This window comes from Pituophis catenifer, unplaced genomic scaffold, assembly GCF_029215685.1.
Source record: "Pituophis catenifer annectens isolate HBS135680 unplaced genomic scaffold, rPitCat1.0.hap2 SCAF_12, whole genome shotgun sequence".
NCBI lineage: Eukaryota > Metazoa > Chordata > Lepidosauria > Squamata > Colubridae > Pituophis > Pituophis catenifer.
The window spans coordinates 11,145,846-11,169,329 of NW_027256892.1; the positions used below are offsets into that span (position 1 = coordinate 11,145,846).

The following is a 23,484-nucleotide window of genomic DNA, read 5'->3' on the forward strand; positions in this document are numbered from 1 at the left end:
TTCTATATAGTATATTCATATGGCGGGAAACAGACATGCAGCCTTCCTAACAGGCCAATATGAAATTTGACACACAAGATAAACCAGAGATGAAGTTTATGGAATATTTAAGTTAGCAAGAGAAGCTGCCTTCAGTTCTTCGTTGGTTTTACAATCAAATTAAAACTCTTTGCTCCTGCTTTGGATGAGAGAGACATTAGTGAGGCAAATAAAAATGATTATCCTTCAGGACATGTTAGAGATAATTTTGAAATTTGCCCCAAAATTTAGACATCTGTTTCTTTTCTAAAAGTAGCCTATTTCTCATTACAATGCACTCATTACCTGATAATTCTATGTCTGCTACACATTATTTCACGTATATTCCATGTATTGGAAAAGTGATAGTATTACAATAGGCAGCTTAGGGCACAAGCATTTATCTTCTGTACATTCTCCAGGCCTCATACTAATTGATCTGATTTATTTGACAAGATGTCTTTAACCTTCCAAGCATGGCAAAGGTTAGCTATAATGAAAAGAAATGGAATTATTTCCTTTTTGCCCAACAGCATGTTATCTATATTAATCTTTTTCTGCAAAGATTTTAATGTTAATCAACAATCCACTTCAGAAAATCTTCATTAAATTAGTAGTTCTTTTTAGCAATTAGGGAGATTTTTCTGCTATTCTTCAATGAATCACGTTTTAGACGCATCTCAGTTTGCATTCTTTATTTCAGTTTAGTTGGTAAACCTTCCAAAGACAGAGGCAACAGCCAGCTTGTGTTATCTTTTTAATATTAGTTTTATTTTCATTTTAGAACTCACTGTTTCAGGGATGGTGTTGTTATTTAAGTGGATTACAGCTGGGATAATGAGAAACACAAAAGGCAGAATATTAGTGTGTGGAATTTGGTGAACCACTGTTTGGGCTACCATTATTTGTGAAGGTCAGCAGATGATTTTTTAGGCAGGTAGTATTATTATTTCAGCTTGACTTTACTCAGAGACCTATTATGAAGATAATAACCCTTTGTGCTTTAGAGGGATGGAGAAGGGTGAGAACTTAATGATTACAACCCCCTTTGAGACCCTGTCTATGGGCTTGAAAGAATAGGACTGTGAAAAATGTGGACATAAACTTTCAGCAATCCATGACAGTTTCTTTTGTCACTTGACTGGGCAGCAGGGACAATACAGGAGGTCCTCGACTTATAACTATTCATTTAGTGACCGTTCGACATTACAATGGCACTGAAAAAGTGACTTATGATCATTTTTCATACTTACAACCATTACAGCATCCCCATGATCATATGATCTAAATTCAGATGCTTAGCAACTGGTTCGTATTTATGATGGTTGCAGTGTCTCAGGGTCACGTGACACCCTTTTGCGGCCTTCTGACAAACAAGTGGTTAGAATCCAGTATCGCAGGCTACTTCTGCTGACTGCCGGCTTCTGCAGTTTGGCAGTTCAAATCCCACCAGGTTCAAGGTTGACTCAGCCTTCCATCCTTCCAAGGTGGGTAAAATGAGGACCCAGATTGTTGGGGGCAATATCCTGACTCTATAAACCGCTTAGAGAGTGCTGTAAAGCACTGTAAAGCGGTGTATAATTTTTTTTAAAAAAAGTCAATGAGGGAGCCAGATTCACTTAACAACTGTGTTACTAATTTAATAACTACAGTTATTCACTTAACAATTGTGGCAAAAAAGTTCGTAAAATGGGACAAAACTCACTTAAAACACATCTCACTTAGCAACATAAATTTTGGGCTCAATAGTGGTCATAAGCCAAGGGCCATCTGTACTGGGCATAGGGTCATGTTAGAATACAAACATGATGTCCAGTGATGTACCAACATAACTGTTGAGATTTGCTGTCATCCTTTGAGATCTGAACAATATCTAGCACACAATTTTCTACTGATACATAAATATCTCAAAAAGGCTACAGTAGATTAAACAACACCTCTTCCCATAGAACTTTAAGAACACAGAAAATGATTTGGTGCATTGCTTTTTCTTTGTTTATGCTACATAAATTCTATTCACTTTTTTCCTTTGTGTTTAAAATTCTTTCAAGAATTTTCTTTTTACATCTATTTACTTTTTTTCTGCTTTCTTCCTTTTTAGGGTGCCATTCTAACTACTATGTTGGCAACAAGAAACTTTTCAGGTGAGAAAAGCTTTGCTTTGCTTTGCTTAAATGACAACCCTAAAAAAAAATACACCTCAGTGCTTTCCAAACCTCCTTTAATTAAAATGAAGCAAGCAAGCAAAAGGAAATTCTTCTAAACCACTATTATTTAGTCTCAGTCTTGAAATGTGACATTCATCCCTTTTCTCTTAATGCTCTATGTTCTTTGGCATGACCGTATTATCATCAGAAAGGTTAAGCTGGGACCAGAGGTAGCACCCAAACTTTATTTATTTATTTATTCATCAGTGATTTAAAAGGCAGGGAGAAAAACCCTGAATGGCCACCAAAGGCCTTCCAACAAGCTTGCTTTCGTGAGCCCTGCCAAACTTCCTGTGGATCTATTCTTCTCCTTCATTGTCCTAAATAAATGCAGCCGAAGTCTGTATTCGATGCTTTAGCACTGGGATACACATCCATGCAGGCTTTCTGTGTGGCTCCTTCTGCCCCCCAAACTGTCCTCAATTTACATTTCTCAGGCTCCTCCTTATATTAACCTAGCTTGAATGCATTTTAATCCTGACTCTACCACAGAACTTTCAGGAGTTGTTGCAAATTCCCCCAAGTCCTTTTCCTCTGTCTCTGAAACAGTCCTCTTGTTATTCTAAAACTGTTCCTGGTTTAAGTAGGGCAGATTCTCTAGGTTGTTTCCTTAGTTTTGCCTGTTGGAGGGGGAAAGGAAACTGGAAGGGGAATCTTGAGAAGGTGCATGCTTTGGACTGTAGCATATTAATTCTTCCAGTTGGCTTGGCCTGGGGAGGCAGAATTGCAGTGAGCTTGTTCCATCTGTGGGTCTTAGTTCATAATGGACATCCATCCTGGAAACACTTTCTAAAAGAGCCAAGTACTTTCCTACTATGGGAAATGAGTTGCTTTTCCTGCCAAAAAAGAGGAAACAAACGCATCTGATTTCTTTAAAAAATCACCGTGAAAGATGGCTGAGTAGATGCCTCAAGCGATAGTCTACCCCTACTGTTGTCTCTCCTTCCTTGCTCTCCTGCGGGGTTTCTTTTCCCATCACTGTTCATGGGCCTAATCAAAGCCCTATGAAATTTCCAGCAAATCACAGCACAATCCATTTTCTGCACCTCGAAAACTCAAATTCTGCAGCTAGCTGGGATTGTAAAGGGCTGTTAGTTCTAGATAAAGATATACTATGCTAACATCGACAAGGAGGTTTTATCTTACTCAGGATGCAGGAATTTCTGGGAAAAAACTGGGTGTTGATTGACAAAGTGCCTGGGAAGCTGTGGCATTTTGAAAACATTGAGGAAGAAGGAAGATGGGTAAAAATGTTGAAAGAAGCAGTGATCTTCAGCAATAAATAAATAAATCTCAAATTTTTTGTTCTACTCCTGGCCTGTTGCTAGCCAGGGGATTGATGGGATCTCCTGGAATTATAGCTGGGTAAGCTACTGGATTTTAATGGCGGCCTGATCCTCCCAGCTGGAAAACAGGTGATGGCTAGAAAGCACCTGTGTTCTGCCATGAGTTTCTTTTACTTCTTCCTAAGTAATTTTATGGTGATTTCCAAATTCCATAAATTTTTTTGGAATTACAGTATTTTCTGGTTTGGAGGCTTTCGAACTTGGTATTTAAGCATTCCTTGCTAAGTGTGTCTTCCATTAAGTGGTTCGGAATCATAGTGGAGGAAACCCCAGAAGTGGAAGAAAGATGACTGCTGTGTTTTAATACATCAGTGAAGCTCAGGAAGCCAACAGCAGAAGAGGTGCATGCCTCCCATACTGCATTCCATGCTTTAGTAACATCTAGGAATTCTCAACTGCAACAGTAGGACTTTAATGTTCAGCAGACCTTGTTCATTCCACTTGCATTTTATTAATCCTGCTCCTACAGAAGCCTTTCCTAGCCATCATGCTTTTTAGGACTCAGTAGCAGAATGAGTACTTTAGAGCATCTTCAAAAGTTATGAGCCTAAACGAGGACCGAGGGTTTCCCTACAGTTAATGGGCTTCCAGTGCAGAGAAAGAAGATAATAATAACTCTTGATCTGATGGAAAAGATCCATGGATTGTGTAAAAGTGAATGCACATTTGCTACCAATAGTCATGTCTCTTCATCTCAACTTTAACTCTAATCTTGTTCTGCTTCCTTTGTCTCCTTTCTTTCCCCTTCTTACTTTCCCTCTGCCTTTTCTTTTTTCTTTCTCTCTCTGCCTCCGCTCTTCTCTAACTCTTTCCCCCATCCCTTTTCCTACTTGCTGTCCTTTATTTCTTTGTTTTCCACTCTGGTGCTAACAGTGGGCAGACAGACCACCGCTCCTGCCACCATGTCTGCAGCAGCAGCAGCCTCCGGTGCCACCATTGGGTTGGTGGAGCAAGGTAGACATGTCCGGAAGAGATCCTCCTCACTTTCCCCTTTCTCATTTTGAAATATTGAGTGCATGTTGTGTCATCCATCCAAAACACTTCATCCCACCCTGTTGTAAGATTCAGGACTAGCCTTTTCACTTCCAAAGAGACCAAACAAGGGCTATCTCTGTAGAAGTCTGTCTGTTTAGTGGTGTCAGTTCTGTCACGCTCCATTCAGTTGTGATTAGAAATGGTCATGAAAATGTTACAGGAAGGGATTGAAATCAGCTAATGTGAAAGTTGCAAGTCAGCAGTCTCCAGACATTGTATAAAACAGGATGAAAGTTGCAGACCAATGACAGGAAAGGAAATGCACTCTTTGCAGGCTAAGTAGTGGTGGTGTTGTTAGAGGTTGAGGATCTGGTGGGTGGATATTATTTTAGCATATTTTGTAAATATATTATCATATATTATTAAATACCACTGAGGCTATTACTCTAACAACATGGAACATCCAATAAAACATGGAAACGATGAGGAACAGTGGTAGTCTTAATAAAAGGAGAGAGGGTGACTGCCTGATGAATGCATCTAATTGTCATTTGGTCTGTCCTCCCTCCTCCCCAACTTTCCTTACTTGTGAGGTGTTTGGAGAGATTGTGAGGTGCTGCACGTGATTTCTCATCAAAAATTGCTAAGTTGGTCTTCATGACTGAAACTAAATAGTCTATTGCAGGGATACTGCAAATGCCATCAATGCAGACTGGTTGCTGAGCACTCAAAATGCAGTCACATGACTGGGAGGCTCCCCTCCCTCCAGCCATCAAAACTTTGAATTTGGGTCATAAGTAGCTCCAGGAAGGTCCATCATAACTTTGAATGGTCGCTAAGTGATTGTTCGTAAATCGAGAACTAACTGTAAAAGATAAAAACTACTGTGACAACATATAATCCAGGTTGCCCTGGTTAAATCAAGAATCCTCAAACACCAGAACTTGCCTTATTGCCTGGAGCAAGAGAGAGTTCTTCAGAGCCTTAAGAACCGTTAAGCTCATTATAGCTGAAATACTTGCTAAAAGACCCCATGCACTTCCTTATTTGCATGCAGAATTCAAATATGTTAATATTTCTAACATAGCTCTTTCCTCTTCCAGTCATGAAAAGGGCTATGTTGTATTCATTTAACTGCCAGCAGTGAAACTCCTCCAGTATCATTTAACCCGGGCAACATTTTTTGAGTTGGTTCTTTCATAAACAACCAACCAACAAATTGATTTTTACACTTTGATAGGAATTTTGGAACATTGCCCACTTCGCTGCCTGACCTGTCTGATTTGGAGCTTAAGCATTTGAAATGCAGAAGGAAGAATATCTATTTCCGCTCTTGATTTGCTAATTATTTGTTATGAGTTGGGAGTTAAATTCTTTCCCAAAAAGGACTGCTGCTTGCTCAGGTGAACCTGTTGGTGCTAATAAAAATATGCACTACATGAGCTGGGCAATAACAGTGTATCATCCATGCATCAAAGTGAATTTGATCTTTGTTTCATAGCTTGACTTTCTCTGGAGTTTAATTTTTGCATCAGTAGGATGATGAGAATTACCATTTTTTTCCCTGTTGAAACCAGGCATGAATTCTGGTGGAGATGTTCTCCTTTGCTAAAGAGAACTGTAAATTTATAGATCGGGCTTATTTTGTTAGCATGCAGAAGATGTAGACCCATCCTTTCTAGGAGGTCATTCTGTTCCCTGTTCTGCTGTTTAAATCTTAAGCCTTAAAAAAAATAAGTTTTATCTCAGGAAACTAATTATGCTTACCTGTCCCATCACCTGAAACCTCACCATGGTTTGAATTTGGGCTCCTATAACTTTTAGCCATCATGACCCTTGGGTGATTAGGAATTCTTGGACCCAAGTACAAACACATCTAGAGCAGGGGTTCCCACATTGAAATTCTTGGAACTGTCCACATGTCTTAAAATTGTCAAGCTTGGGAATCCCTGATTTAGAGACACCAAGGTAGAGAAGACCTGGTGATCATCTTGATTTCACCAAGATGGCTTGGCACTGGTTTCAATTGATAAAAATACATCTAGTGATCATTAAGCTTCATGAAATATGCAGTCAAACAGACTCTGTTCTCCTTTGACTAGAGGTTTGCAGCTCAGCCATAAATTAACCTTGGGTAGGTTAATATGCGTCTGATTCAATACCCTGGAAGGATTATGAAAGCAAAACCGAAGGCAATGCACCAAGTGGTAAATTTTTCGTAATTTTCTGTTATGGATAAGATGAAAACATGGATGAACTAGTAGAAAAATGTAGGAGAACTAAAACCAAAAATTGGAGCATACTTGATGCTCCTACAAACATCTGAAGATGAAATGCAGCTTAGAGTGGAGAAAACAGGTGAGGCTCATTGCTTTAGAGTAAGGCGTTTAGGATCCAGGAGCACACCTTTCTTCCATATCTAATCCATCTAGACAGTTATTGAGGCATGCGAACGTAAGTTTCCCTTGATGCTTTATTCATGCCAGAACTTCTTGTTGCTTGGTGTAGTCACAGGTTTGTCTGTACCCCAGTTTTGTGATAGTGTGAAAATGATAAATGGTGCATGGAATTTGTGTAGCCCTGGTGCATGATTTGGGCCTTGACTAGAAGAATTAGAAGTAATTCTTCTCAGACAGCGGACAAGTGCTTCTGATGTGCTGAAATTGGCTGATGTGCATGCAAGATGGATAGTTCTGTATGGTAGCAGTAATTTGACCGGTCTAAGCTACTTTTGAGTTAATGTCATTCTGAAAACCCACCTTAAGATTTCAGGCTTGAAAAAAAGAGAAAAAGAAGCAAAAGAGAAAATTATGTTATTGCATTGCCTGTCTCCTTGATTTTGTACGCCAATTCTTTAAAGCAAAATATCCTACTGCTTTGTGCCTTGTTGTACAGTGTAAAAGCTGTACATTATATTCTTCTCCAAACTTCTCCAACCCAGGGCTTTTCATGTATTGGACCAACTCCCATAATTTAAATGAAGGAAAGACACAAAGGCTCATTTTTGTATTGAACTTAAAACTGCCTCCTTTAAGATCCAGAAAAGGCTTAATAAGTAGGTTTTCTTCTTTGGGAACAGTTATAATTATTCCATTTGGATTCTTCCACTCTGCCTCTATGGCTACTGCTGCTACATAATCACCAGTAACATCTTTTATTATTGTCATCTCAGCAAATTGCCCCCGCAAGGATTTTAGATATTTTAAAGCTCCAAGTCTTCTTGTTCACCCTTTATTCTCAGTTTTTATTTAAAGCTGCTTCACGTATTGCAGATTTTTGCTTTACCACAGAAAGTGCTTCTGTTAATCCTGTAACCTTTGCAGTGATCATCCGTGATATTCCAGTCTTGTTTTTCTAATTTAGCATCTTCTAAAATTGAAATTCAAGAATATGTTATCCAATTAATAATTGATAGCAGTTTTTCTAATGCTGAACATGAAATACTGTAACACATTGTTTCTCAACCTTATCAACTTTAAGACTTCAATTCCAGATAATAAGTAATAGCTGGTTGGGGAATTTTGGGAGTTGAAGTCCACAGGTTTTAAAGTTGCCAAGGTTGAGAAACACTGATGTAGCCAGTTCCTCATTTTCAGAGAGAGACACAGGATTGATGCTACAGAAGCAGTAGAAGAAACTCCAAGAATAGAGACAACCATGAGATGAATATATATTCTTCTGGTAGCTGCCTGATCAACATACGTTTTGAAATGCATTTGGTCCTCTAATTCTCAGGTGTATTATTATTCTTTAGCTTCCTGATTCTACAAGAATAGGTTGATGATTAATATGTGCTATTCTGATTCTGCTCTTGGAGTGAAGCCAAGCCCTTCTCCTATTGTCCTCTGCCTGTTAGAAGATATTATAAATATTGCTGCCAAATGTTGGACATAATATAGAGACTGCTGTAGGGACTAAAATGCCTATATCCAAGAATGGTCAATGATTCTTGAACCTTTTCCTATCACAATTCTTTTCCCTTCCAAATTCTAAGCAATGCAAGATTTTTACTGGATTCATAACAATTGCCAGCACAAGAAATATTGATTTTTTTTTTCTTGCAACAGAGTTGTTGCCATGGCCCATTTCATTTAGTTATTATTTAATATATTTTATTCTGTTTCCATACTTAGTAGCGTACACTTCCTGTACACCACACAGAATCACTTTTTGAGATATGTGTGGTCATGAACACTTTTTTAGTTTATTAAATTTATATGCCACTCATTCCACTATCCAAAGAAACTCTGGGCACTTAAAATAGATGGATAGATAAATGATGATGATGATGGAGGAGATAGATAGATAGATAGATAGATAGATAGATAGATAGATAGATAGATAGATAGATAGATAGATACTATTTCTCAATCTATCACCTTACCATAAAAATGGCCAAAATAAGATCAATAAGAAAAAGGTTGAAACAGATTCATTAGAAAGGTGGTGGAAGGAAAAAAACTAAACTAAACTAAAACTCTTCCAACATTGATACAGGAAAGAGAGAGGTCTATAACAAATGCTGAAGGGCTCTTGACCAGTGTTCGGAGGAAATGGTACCAAAGTTCAGGTGGCCACAAGGGAGGCTTGTCTGTAAGAGCAAGACTTCTCTGATGACCTCAGCAATCCATAGTGTTGAGTGTAATGGTGTTGAGTGGTTTGTCCAGATTTTTTTAGTGTCTTATATAGCAAAAATGGCACCTTGAATCTGGCATAATAGCTACTTGGCAGCCAATACTGCAGTTGCTTCAATTATGCACATAGCTGGATGCACCACCCAACACCTTGACCACTGCATTATCCAACAGCTGAAGCTCCTGGACCCAGTCCAAGGAAAATACCTTCATTTAAAATACTGATTTGCTGACATAACTTCTGACAAAATCAAGATACAATGATAATATTCTACCTCCTTCTGATGGGGTGAGGAGAAAGTCATCTTGTGTACTTTCCAAGTACTCTTTGAGGTCAGCTTCATTGTTTTGATTATGGTGGCTTAAAAACAAAGGATATCGAATTGGATCTAGTGCTATTTGTCTGCTGATGAAAACACGTTCCTCCTTTCCTTTTTACAGCACCTTTCAACATAGCTCATAAATCTCTTGCAGATGTAAAGGATTCTCCGTAACACATTTGGATTGATCAGAAAGAAGAAGAACTAGGGGAAGGAAGGAGAACTAGGGGAATATGGGCTATATCCTTAATAAACAGATTTTCTGCATTTCTTTTTGGGTGTTTGAGGCTTTACATGCTGCTAGAGATATAGCAATATTGAAGAACAGCTGTAATTTCCTCTTCTGCACCCGGCATAATAAACTGTAATACATTCTGTTGTAGATTCTTCTTACATTTGGAGGCATTGCTATATAGCTAGACCAGTAATTCTAACATTCAGAGATATATCAGCTATTGCCCCATCTTTGCTCTTAATAAATGAACTTGCCAATATTGTTTCTATCAAAATGTATATTATACACAAAGCCATTTAAAGCTAAAAGGTAGCAGCAATGATTGTAGTCATTTCCAAGAACGTTATATGACTAAAATGTTCTCAATCCAATACACAATCCATTGATCATACTTCTTGGGATTTATTTATTATTTATTTTATTTGTTAAATTTATTTGCTGCCTATCTCACCATAGGGATACTCTAGCCCTAGAGGAGGGATGGTGAACCTATTTGGCACCGAGACCGAAAGGTTGTGTGGAAATGTCACGTGTGCACACACACTCGTCAGGGCTGCGCTCCAGAAAAGCCGAACTTCCGGGTTCTGATGCGCATGCACACCCGACAATCAGCTGGCCAACCTGCATGTGTACACCAGTTTTTGGCCCTGCTGTGCAGGGCCAAGGGCAGTTGATCATTGCATGCGCATGCACACCAGAAACCCGGAAGATAAACAGGCAAGGCTGTGCGTGCAGGGAGACATGGCTTTGTGTGCCACTTTGGGCATGCGTGCCATAGATTTGCCATCACGGTTCTTGTCCAACCCCCTGATCAAGCAGGAAATCCAACACCATTTCAGACAAATGGTTGTCCAGTGTCTTCTTAAAAATCTCCAGTGTTGGAACACCTGCAACTTCTGGAGGCAAGTTGTTCTACTGATTGATGGGTGGAGGACAGAGAGCAAGGAGATGGAGTCTGCCACCAATCTTGCAGCCACCTCCAGGGTGGAATTCCTCTGTTTGGTCCCATTTCACGAATTCTGGGGTTTGCAGTTCCAACAAATGGGTTTGAGAGGGACTGACTTTTGGAGTATCAAGTTTATTAGGACAAATTCCACACTTCATCACGAACTACATCATGAATCACAGGTAAACTTGGAAAAAAAGAAAAGAAAACCTTTACAAGCCAGAATATTTAGCATTAAGGGAAGAGTAGAAAAAGAGTTATGTGTTTAAAAAAACCCGAGTGATGTTGATTCTGGTGTTCCAGAGTTGTACATTGTGGAAAACGATGTCATCTTACTTGGAGTCCATTTTCTATCCTTGAGTTCCCATTCTTCCATTAGTGTGGTGATTGTGTGGCCCATTTCCTCCCTGTGCGTATGTGGTGCTGCTTCTGTGGTGCTGGTGCTGCTGCTTCACTCCCCTTTGGTGTCAAGACAGGGCCTCTGTCCCAAAGGCTTTGCTTTCTGTCTCAACACTTTTTCTCTCCTCCCCTTTTTTTCTCTCCCCCTCTCTTTCTCCCTATCCCTCCTCCAATCCTCCTCCTTACTGCCTGTCTCTCTCGCCTTTTCCTCTTCTGTAAATTTCTGTAAGGTAAGCAAACTTTTTGTTGAGTTCTGGCCTTTGATATAATAACTATCAATGGTGGTGACTGGACTTAATGTGGGACCAAGAGGGTTATAAGACTGGGATTCAGAAGCAGAGGGAGTCATCTTCTTCCGCAGATGGTGCTCCATCTGACATAGTGCTTTCATAATAGATCCAATAATAGATTGTAACTCGATTTCTTTTGCTGTACACTAGACATTCAACTGTACAAATTACCTGGTTTTTGCCCAGATACAACACAATAGTCATCAATTGTTCAATCCCTAGAGGATTCTCATGGCATTGTTGATTCCCTGAAGTTCTTGTAACCAGATCCAAATAACAGATAACCAAGTTTCTAGTCTTAATCCCTACCACACTTGCTCTTATCACTCTTCTTAATCCCACTCTCAGCCTTACCATGCATTTCATTTCAATTCAGCTTTTTTTTCTCCCCATATCACTCTTGGGTCTCTCCTCAGCCAAATAATAGCAACAAGAAGCAATTAGAAAAACAAAAACCAACCATGCAATGGCCAAGAAATCTATATTCTCTGAATGACATACTGCAACCCGACATAAGAAGCCAGTACTTAATCATTGAATTTTTGAGAATTATCAATATCTCATGAGATATAGGTGGAAATGAAATGATTCTATACCACCATTTACAAGGAAATCCTAATTACAGAGGAAAAAAGACTGATGCTATGTTGGGCGTAATGTCACAATCTTAACACATGGGAAAATAATGCAGCTTGCTTAATGGACTGTAATAGAGTGGCTTCAGTAAAGAAGCAGATGTGACTTGTTTAGAAATCAGAATATGAGCTCCAACCTTGCTTCGAAGATAAAAATTGTTGCTAGGAGCAGAATTGTACAGCTTGGTTGGCAAGAGTCAGCTTGGGTTACAGCTCATGTTTAAGAATTTGGAAATTCTCAGTGCAAAAGGAGAGAGCCTATTTGTGTAGTGGCTAAGGCACCTGGCTATAAACTGGAGACTGTGAGTTCTAGTCCACATTAGACTGACTTTGGGCCAGTCACTCTCTTAGCCTTAGGAAGGAGGCAATGGCAAACCACTCCCAAAAGTCTTGCCAAGAAAACTGCAAGGACCAATCCAGACAGTCACCAGGTATCAACACTGACTTGTAGGCATACCTAAATGGGAAACTACTGGGGGATGCTAGGACTGTGGGACTAGATTGCATCATGATGGTGATGATAGTATCACCTTAGAAGAAGATAGATTGTTGCCAAGATAGTTATAGGGGCATCTGCAAGATTCAAGGTTGTCTTCTTATACTTTACCTAGTATAAGAAAGACGGATATTCCTTATTTCAAAAAGAAAAGAACCTGTATGCAATTCTGTTGAAAAGATCTAGCATATTCAGTGCAAATGTCAGCGTCTCTAAAATGAGTAGGTACTTAGGATAGGTCTTGGAGCTATTAGCACAAAATTAGTATTCAAGAAGCTGTCTATGTTCTTCTGCAAGTTCAGCTAAAGGGGAGAAGGAATGCTTGGGGAATTTCTCCATAGAAGGATCCTGTCCCACTTTATTCAAACTACTGCTTTGTTAAACAGAACACTGCTGTATAGAGACACCCTCCTTGTGGTTGGGCACAGTTTGGACAAATAATGTGTGCCTAAGCCAAGCTAATGGCAGTTTGAGAAACAACAGTGACTAAAATACCATTGAGCAAAGCTTCCACTCTTTTGTATTATTGCAGACCCATTACTGACCTCCCTGCTTTTGGGAGGTTGCCCACTGGTGAAACTTATTCATCTGTAAGTCTACTTCTGGCTTGGAGATGTTGGGGCTTAGCCATTGTTCTCAAGTCGCCTTTTAGCAGTTGGATGGGGGAAACTGTTTTTTGGGGGGGGTAGGGGGAAGGACTATTTAGACAGTGCAGAGTATTTCTCAAGATAATAAGAGAGTTACCACTAAAATCTCTTCTTCCCTCTTTATGCAGCAGCTAAAAGTTTACTGAATAAGAAAGCGGACGGCGTGAAGGTAAATATATTTCTGGTTTTTGTGGAACATTCCATGAAAGAGAAAACCAGGGAAAGATTTGGGCTTGTGCCGTATTAAAGGGAGAGATTATTCTGCTCTAAACCCACAATCGTTTTCAGAAACTCAATTAGCAAAGTAGCTAAATGGTAGAAATGAAAGTACTTTTCTATTCTCTACAAGTTAAAACCCTCTGAACCGCGGTGAAAGGAGGGCCCATTCTCTTCCAAAGCTTTATCTGTACATAATTGCTAGGTAAAATCATGAAATGATGCACCCTTTATGAGTTTAAATGGCCTTGATATGGATTATCTGAATGAAAAGTGTTTTGTATTCTTTTCTTCATTGACAAAAATGTGTATGTTTGATACAGCCTCAGACAAACAGCACCAAAGGCAGCACCGGAGTTACCAGTCCAAAAGGGACCCTTCCTCCAGCCGCACTGGTACAGTTTCCCTTCTATTTTTATTTCTGTTTTTATACAAAACATTTGGGACACTGATTTCCCCATGGTTTTACTGCTATAATTGCTCTTTAATGCTTGCTGATACAACTATACATGATTTAAGGACTTCAACTCTGTGTTCTGCCTCTAACTGATACTGTTGTGAATCCCTAAATTGTTTCATGCTATTCTTGCTCCATTGTTGGGAGACAGTTCAGAATTTATTCATGGTCCTCCTGCTTATCCTCCATATATATATTTTACTCCTTAGGCAGTCCAAACCAGAAGACCCCATTCAGTTGATCTTGCTACCTAGGATCTAGTGCAGTTTTAAATGTTTAATTTGCTTCCTGGTAACAAAATTAAGCCGCAGTGTATTCCACATTGATTGGGTTCTCCCATTCAATAATACAAGGCACAAGATAAGGATATTTGAATTGCAAATTAATACTGTCTTATATCCCAGCAGACAATCAAAAAAAAAAAAATTCCCCACCTCGTCCTCAAAAAAAGAAAAACAAAGGCCTCTTTTTATTCTTGGTCAGAAAGAATAAACAAGAGTGTCTTATAATTACACCTTGTCTCATCAGTCATTCTGAGAAATAATAGAACCCAGTAACTGTGGTTGTCAATTAATTTTTTCCCACCTCTAAACATCTGAATCCCATCTGTGGATATCACCCTGGTCTGCTTTGTGCAAATTTGTACTTAGTGCCTGAGTATCAAAACCTCCTTTCCAGATGTGTTCAATCCAGAGGTCATGTTGGTTACTGAAACTTAAATATTCATAACTTCATGGCTACTTTACGATTTGGTGCTAAATGAGACTTCAATAGGGCAAGTATGAAATCCACTGGAGAAACCAGCAAAACGAAAACTTTTCCAGTTTTCACAAAATGAAAATTTGAACACCTATAGGAACACTATCTGAATATGGTTCTAGTACACAGAAAATAAGGTATAATTATAGATCACATTTGGGAGTAATGTATTAAGTAACCTTAGAAAAGCTAAAGTTCCTCAAAAGTGACAGCAATTCTGGGTTACTATTAAAACAGTTGTTTCTGAGTAGAAAAATCCAAAACCAATTGAGTATGATATTAACATGCTTTTAAAAATTTAGACATAGATTATAAAGTAGATATTTCCAATCTGGTACTTTCCAGATGTGTTTGGATATTGAGAAAGAGTCGAGATGTGTTGATATTGAGAAAGAGTCTGAACATACCTGGTTAGAAAAGGAGGATAAAATTGTACAATCATGGAATATGAGAGGTTAAAGAGAAGCCTTAATTGAGCCTTAATCCAGGACCTTCCTCAGTGCTTCAGTATCTGACAGGTGTCCAATCCGTCTTTCTTTAAATACTTCTAGCAAAGGCAATTTCACTCTGGAGGCAATGCGCTACTTGATTGAACAACCATTTGGCATTTTTCTAATGTCCAACTGAAATCTGTTTCTTAAATCTGCTATTTAAAGCCGCTATTTCTTGACCTCAGTTTTGGAACTGCTCTGATCAATTCTGGCCCAGGTTCTGTATGGTGGAAGGTTCAACCTTTCCATTTTAAATCTCTTAATTTTCTCTAAATATTTTATTCCACTGAGAGCCTATCCCAAGTTTCCACAAGCCTTACTCTCAAGTGTAAAAAAGTGCAAAAGAATGTACATTATACATATTTTTAAACTCCTGGAATAATAATTCTGGGACATAACTGTGTGGCATAGCAAACATTAATTGATCTGCAGGGCTCCATTTGTTTTCATAGGAGTTACAGATTCTAGGTTGTTATTATGTAATTGTTGTAAATATATATATATATATATATATATATATATATATATATATATATATATATATATATATATATATATATGAAAAAGCTGTAAAGTAAGGCATTGGGGTAAAACGTATAGGAACTATTTAAACTTTGCACACTTTGCTCCACCGTCAACAAGTCAATGAAGCATTAACAGGTGAAGGAATTAGAATTATTATAAAAGTTTTAAAGCTCTCAGAAGCTGTATTTGCAAACCTTAAAGATATTTCTATTTTGGTCTTTATTTTCAGTAGGTTCCCCTTACGTAGGTGGCAAATATGGAATTCTTTAAATAACTTGGAGGTCCTGTATTTGAACACAGGAACAGTAGAGCTGTTCTACCAAATAAATATCAGTTTTGTAATAATGTTTTTCATGAAGTCTTAATATATAATTACATTGACTTTGCTGGCTAGGAAGATATCTTGAAATTTATGTTGCTTTTGAAGAGAAATAAAATTCCACAACTGGGATTTTAATGAATTTTCAGAAAGACGCAGATTGAAAACATATTGGGCAATTATAGGTAATTGCATTCTGCTATCTTTGCTTATATGAATATGATACAAATTAGACAATGAGACTAATTCTTTAAATAACTGTGACATTTTTTTATTGAAAGGTTTTCTTTGCCCACTAATTTTTTAGTACAAAAAGTATTAAAAGAGGTCAAGGGATGGAGACAGCAGGTTTAAATTAAATTATATGAATCCAAACAGTATATGGAGCTGTCCAGAAGAGAATAGAGCATATTTACATTATACGTACACTAGGAAGGTAGCAGAGTGTTAAAAATGCAGTAAATGGGCTGTTATCATTGATCAAAACAACAAGGTTGAACTTCTTTCTTACAGCACAAACTACTTCTTTTCTTCTATGAGACCCATATTCAATATTGGTTTACAGCCCATTTATCTTCAACAGCTTTCTTTGTCATTATTCAATTTAAAACTAGACTTTGAACTGGTTTTAATGATGAAAAACATGTATTCCAGTTATTTGGTTCTCTTACGAGCTTAAAAGAGGCACTTTGAAATGCTGTCGTTATATGATAAACGCTATTTTCAGAGTATTGGTGGGTAGTGATCATTTCCCAATGATCATTCCCATATGTCAATTGTTGGCCCTTCCTTTCAACAAGAAATTGAATTTGATGGCAAATTTCTCTATAGTCAATTTATGTAGTTGATGCTAGGAAAGATTCCAGAGAATAAACTTAATAGGACTCTGGAAGTTTTTTCCCCAGCATAGAAGCACCCTAGATGATAATATATGTTGGGAAAAGCTTGTCAGTTTCTTCAGTGTGGCAGGAACTACAGATTCCTTCTGTAATCAAGGGGAACAAATATTTGCGTTCCAAAGAAACAGGGTTGAAAACTGCCTTTAATTGAGCAAAATGGATGGTTTTTTCCCCAACCCAATTCTCCAATTGTCTATTAAGCAAGAGCTTGGCTTTATTGAAGGCAAGGAGGCCAACCCTTCAGAGATTTCAATAGCTAGAGCCCTATGTGGCATATTAAATATTACAGAGCGGCTGGTGAAGAATGCATCAATTCAGAGTTTGCCAGTGGGGGCAAGAAACACAGGGTTGGATCTTGAAAAGCGATGTGAAACCTAAGATTTTTTTGCTTCCATTCACTCCCGCTTCCCCTCCCCGGCTGATACTCCCACCCATCGTTCCAATCTCTTCAGATGGGAATTGACTTTCATCTGCAACCCTCAAACATAGTTTTATTCAGTTCCTCTCAGTGGCAGTCAAGATGCTTTGCTTTTATTGCTAGTTCTGAATAGCCTCTTAAATGGGTAGCACTGGTGCCTGTGTCAATAGGTAATTCGTGAGTACCGAAACCTGCCCTTTTATGAACTCATTGTTCAAGATCCCCAACCCCTCGCATAAAAAGGACTATTGAGCTGTACCAAGCTTACACAATTAGGTCTCTAGCCTTTAAGTCCAGCTACACAAGCCATTATAGTAATTCATATTCTTTCTGGAATACTTTGCAGGTTTGCACAAACTGGATTGTAGGTATCAGCTGTAGAAAAAAGATGTCTTGCTTTCACAATTATCTAAAAATGACTGAACTGTGCCCCATTTCTTTAGATTTTGGTTCAGCACTTCCTTTCATAGCTGCTGTTGTTCTAAGACATAATGCAGCACAAATGTATTTTAATTACTCTCCAAATTGTTGGTGAACTTAGGATCAAGCCTACTTTGAAAATACCTTAAGAAGCAGGGACGAAGGAGGTTGCTTTAACAGCTCAGATTAATTGTTCATCTAACTGAGATTGGACAACCATTTGTCTGAAATGGTTTAGACTTTCCTGCTTGAGCTGGGGTTTGGACTAGTCCTCCAAGGTCCCTTTCAACTCTGTTATTCTGTTAACCTTGTGTTGGGGTCAGCAGCAGCCTTCTCCAATCTGATCTCCTTTAAAGGCATTGGGACTACAATATCCCTGGTGCCCAGCCTGCCTGAAATGCATCAGCTTGGAGAAGGCAGCTGAATAGTGATTGACAGGATTTTTTTAAAGGTTCCCAAGAAAGAAGAATCATCTCAAGCTACGTGCTTATTTAACTGGAAATGCCAAAGATTGAATTTGGAAGATCTTGCACCAAAGCATGCGTTATTTATTGCTTATTGCTTCAAAGCTTTATTAACATGCATATATCTCTTCTCCTTCTCCACTATATTCACACAAGACCTTTAAGCATATTTAGCACACATTGGCCACACATGCACATTCACTATTACTAAAGAAGTAGAGATATATGTGTGGATAATTCTTAGACCATATCAAATACATTATAGACAGGTTTTCTGGTAGTTTCTCAGCTTTGGAATGGTCCTTCTTCTCCCAAGCTCTACCCTCTTAAACCACCTGGTGAGAAGCTGATACTTTAACAGTCATGTAAAAAAAGAGACCGATCTCACATTCTTACATGTTGCCTATTCCTGCCAAATTCGCTTTACCACCCTGCCTACACCAAGCCATAAAAGTCTTGTCCATATCCATGCCAACTGAACAAATTAGTTTAGTGCCCTAGAATTACCTGCTTCCAGGTAAGTACATCTTAAAAGTGTCAGAAAAGCACTGAAGGTTTGTAAAACAACATATGTTATGGAAGGTAAGTTCTCAGCGAGCAAAACCTCTGCTCAGCTATCTCTAGAATTATATTGGATGGACTTTTCATACCCCATACCTCTTGCTCAGCCCTCTGTTGTGTACCCAGAACCTATGGGTGAGAGATCCAAACTACAGGATCATCATGGAATGCGCCCATGGAGTGAGGTAGAGATTGGTTCTTAATTTAAAAATTCAGAGCATAGCACAAGTCTGAGGAATTTGTTCAGAGGACCTTCTGCTCTTCTTTTGCTACGTTTTTCCCTCCTTCCATCTTCAGTGGAACCTGCGTTGTGATGTTAACCGCCCAGGTAGGAGGGTTGGTTGCCGCTCCCACCTATAAGTTTCTTCTTTGTTCTCCTGACCATGCTCCCTATTGCAGCAATTTCTTTGGCTCGCAAACAGATTAAACATAGATACCTCTGCTTGCCCTCTCCATTTCCAAGGGAGTCACAGCAATTTTATCATGGGGTTCAAATATGATTTTTTGGTTTCATTCATGGAAAATCCAGTTTTGATTCTTCTCTTCCTGATTTATTCTGCCACTTTTTGTTTGTTAATCATTTGCCTTTTGCTGAACTAATTGCCTTTTGCTTTTTTCCCTTCCATTTTGTTCCCCTCCCCTGCTCTTATGTGGGTCTTGGTCTTTTTTTCCCTTCCTTTTCCCTTTTTTCATATTTTTTACCATCATTTTCTGCTCCATCTCCTCTTCCAATTATTGCCTCTTCTCCTTATATATATTTTTTTAATTCCTTCCTCTTCTTTGTTCTGTTCTTCTTTGGTTCATCTTTCCTTCCTCTGTAGGAACCTCAAACCACCGTTATCCATAACCCAGTGGACAGCATTAAGGTACTGCTGCCTGTCTTTCCTTCTCCTCAGTTTTGCCCTTTTTGTTATCTTGGATAAAAATTGACTTTTTTTCCCCTGCTCCTTGCATTGCTGTGTAATTTCACCTCTGGGGACAGACCGTAGGCTCTTGTTGTGCCTTTTTCCGTATACCCGAAATCCTGCAACCTAGACCCTAGTCCACTGGCCTAATTAAGGATGGGGGAAGAGAGTTGCCTTTTGAGGTGTTATAGAAAGCACGAAATTACAACTGCAGCACTGTTTTTGAAAGGTCTGGCCTGCTTGAAGAATCGCAAATATTAGACTTTCCACTATTTGGGGAGAAAGGTGAAGAATTTCCATGACTCCTTTGCTGGTGGTATGTTCCCTACATTTTGTTCCAGGTCTTTTAGGCTTACAATGAGGCTAATGAAGGTGGTCCAGACAGAACAGATGGAATTGAGGGGAAGAAGTTGATAGTCGCTTGTCACCTGGAACTAGATCTTCTGGAGGATGGGATTTTCCTTCAAACCTGTTTTCTCCTGTTCTGGTCCTAGATGTGTTGAGCCTGCTAGTTTGGATTACTGCAGTCTCCACACAAATTGAGAACTCCAGATGTGGGAGGCAACCTTCCCCATCTCAAATTCTTAATTTGTGTGGAGACTCTCGTAATCCCAACTATACTCCTAAAAGTCTCAACTGAGCATTTTTGTGCTGGGGGATAGGATGGGAAAGAAAGCCTCAACTCTGACCCCAGAGCTCCTTCATGCTCAAGTGAAAGAACGCAGCCAGGCAGACCAAAGAGAGACATCCCAAGAGGCTGGATGGTCTGAGGACCAGCATAGTTGCTCCATGTCACTATCATTCATTATCGGTCCCAGCCTTCACTTCCACCCAGACCTGCATTTTCTTAACCCATTCTTCGCTGCAGGGGCTTTAATTTTTTACCATGTTTATGCTATCTCTTCAAGCCCATTCACTCAGTGCATCTGACACAGCCTTAAGAAGAGAACCAGTTGGAATTTTTTTTGTGGGTTGTTGGCTGGTTTGTTTTTTGTTTTTTAAAGGTTAAATCTGATAGAGGCTGGTCAAGGAAACCATGTTAGTACCAACCTCCCCATTTATTTATCTTTTCTTCTGGACAGAATATTTCCTGGTTTAGATGAATTTTAAGGGAAAAAAAGGATAATGTTTTTCTAATTATACAACTTGTTTTTTTAGAGGAAGTAAAATAAGTCTGGGGACTGGTACCCATATATCAGATTACATTGGGATGAAGAATCTGGGGAGATTATGTTGAATATGGGGCTCTGACTTTCTTCCAACTGGGCAATAAATGGAGGCTACTAAGGTCTTCTGTTCATATTTACAATTATTTCTAGAATATATTCTTTTCTGTTGCAAATGTTTGGAGAGGAAAATCCTCTCCTGTTAGAAACATAGCTTTTTCGTGATGAGGGAGAGCAACCATTTTCTTTAAGGTGTCACAGCAAACTGAACCGTTATAAAATATTATCATAATGTTAAATCTACTCTGTTTTTGACAAATGAGATAGGTGGTTTATGTTCAAAAGAACTTGTGAGACTATCACATTTGCTGCTTTTATTGCATTTGCTTCCCCCAGCAAAACTGCAGGGACTCCAGGCAGTCTCCAAGAATCAAACATAATTGAACAGAAGGGGGAAATTATTGATTTATTAATTAATATTAATTAGTATACATTTTTATAAAAGTTACATGATTCTTAAAAAACTAATCATTCTGTTTGGAATTTTGAATTTTTGAATTAATCTTAATAGTATGTGAGGGATAAGATTCTATTCTGTGCAGGCCCCTTAATCTAATCAATGGCATTTATTTCCAAATAAGCTTTACTTTTAGGAAGAGTAGTAATATCTATCCCCAGACCAGCTCCACACCTCAAAGAATATCATGCTGTAAATCAGTGTTTCTCCACAACTTTAGCATAGCTGGCTGGGAAATTCTGGGAGTTGAAGTCCCCACATCTTAGTTGCTGAAGCTGAGCTGCCACAATCACTTGACAGTCTGACAAGTCTTAATTCTAGAATAACATTCTTTGATGAAATGCTTATGAGAAATGAGAACATTCTTATAGTTATGAGCCAGACCATAATTCTGCAAACAAGAGTAAGTTTATGTCATGACAGATACTCCAGTAGTAAATAGGGTTTGGCACAACTACTGGGAGACATAATTATCTCAAGGTTCACCCATATATAGAAGCAAATGCCAGTTGTGCATTTTTTCCTTGTTGATTCACACTGCAACATTAAAAATGGAATTTCCAGTTCAATTCTGCATGAGAAGTCTTTATCAATCTTACTAAAGATGAGATTTGAGTTCTTCCTTAAGAAGCAAGAAAAACCAAGCCAACTACAATTCTGTTTTTTAAGTTGGTATACTTGGTGAACCATCTCCCTAGTTTTTTGGGGCAGATACTTCTATATTGATACTTCTATATTGATTAATATGCCGATTTATTGTTATTTGAAAAAGGAGAGTTTTGAGTATCCCACAGTTTCTTTTCTGATTTATCCAGATTCTCTGGTCTCAAGTTCAAGTTGTACATGCTCATCATCTCCTCAAACATCTTTTTGTGGCCAGCGCTGCTAACCTTCTGTTTTCTTTTTCTCCTACTCCTATTTGTCTCCACAGGAATCATCCGACAGCACAAACACCACCATAGAGGATGAAGACACGAAAGGTAACAGAATTAAGGAGTTGGCCCAGGGGTCAAAGGCTTGACATCTGGAGAGTTAGTTATTCCGCTTGCATATTCCTGATTGTCTGTGCGCTTGACTATAAATGGAATATTGGAAGCCGTAGCAGTTTACATAGGAGAAATTGATAAATGCAGACTCTGTTTTAGATCATAGCTAGAAAGGAAGTTTTTTTTTTAAAAAAAATTTTGATTTATATGCCGTCCTTCTCCGGAGACTCAGGGAGGCTTACAATGCGCTAAGCAATAGCCTTCATTCTTTTGTATATTTATACAAAGTCAGTTTATTGCCCCCACAACTGGGTCCTCAATTTACCTACCTTAGAAAGGATGGAAGGCTGAGTCAACCTTGAGCCTTGGCGAGATTCGAACCTGCAGTAATTGCAGGCAGCTGGTCTTAATAACCAGCTTAATAACAGGGTGCCTTAGACCACTGTACTACCAAGGCTCTTTGTGGGCAAATGGAAAACAGATGTGCATGTTCTCACTTGTTTGATGAATCCTGGCTTATTATGAAGGTGTTGTACTCCAGTGCTTGCAGGCTGTTGACACTTGGTGATGACAAATCAATCTTCAAGGATACTTGAGAAATGTCACCTTTGTGAAATCTGTATCTGCCATAATTACTGGTGTTTTCTTTAAGTGGTAATTCAATCTAGGCTCAAAACCCTACTTAACCTAACCCATGTTTACCACATCTCTTTTTGAATAACACATTTAAAGAAATTGATAAGCAAGATAGAATGAGTCAGTTTTGCCCTACTAGAGGAAGATCAGAAAGTAATATGAAGCTTTTGTGATGTTTAAGATACTGTATATTTTGCTCCATCAAAACAACCTGAATATTGTGATTCCCCCTCCAATCATGATGCCACCAGCATTTCCCACAGGATCTACAGGACAAGGCCTGTTGGCCATGAAGGTCCAACAAGATGACATTGTATGACAGAGGACACTCCCTGCTAGATATAGTGGGATGAGCAGAGATGATGGGACATAAGCAGTCTTGTAAATAGTTCAGTCCTATGTTGTGCAGGAGTTTTATAAGTGATAACGATTACCTTCAGTTGCATCCAGAAGCCTACTGGGATACAGTGCAGCTCACAGAGTAGTGGTGTTATATGAATGTATGGGAAACATCAAAAACTGCCCACATTGCTGCATTCTGGACATGGTGCAGTTTCCAAATGTTCTTCAAAGGCATTCATGAAGAGTATGTTACTG

The 23,484-nt window shown here is 38.7% G+C and overlaps 1 protein-coding gene across 11 annotated transcripts in view; it reads left to right on the forward strand.

The window, feature by feature from the left end:
• CAMK2B (calcium/calmodulin dependent protein kinase II beta) overlaps window positions 1-23,484 on the forward strand; it is a 214,818-nt gene that overhangs the window by 171,368 nt on the left and 19,966 nt on the right. For 5 of the 11 annotated variants that reach the window (XM_070952294.1, XM_070952302.1, XM_070952293.1 and 2 more), the window contains exons 12-16: window positions 2,120-2,162; window positions 4,445-4,525; window positions 13,277-13,317; window positions 13,688-13,759; window positions 22,197-22,245. In XM_070952294.1, coding sequence (XP_070808395.1) covers window positions 2,120-2,162; window positions 4,445-4,525; window positions 13,277-13,317; window positions 13,688-13,759; window positions 22,197-22,245 — 286 coding nt within the window. The remainder of the gene's footprint in view (window positions 1-2,119; window positions 2,163-4,444; window positions 4,526-13,276; window positions 13,318-13,687; window positions 13,760-22,196; window positions 22,246-23,484) is intronic. The other 6 variants (XM_070952297.1, XM_070952303.1, XM_070952296.1 and 3 more) reach the window with 2 other exon arrangements.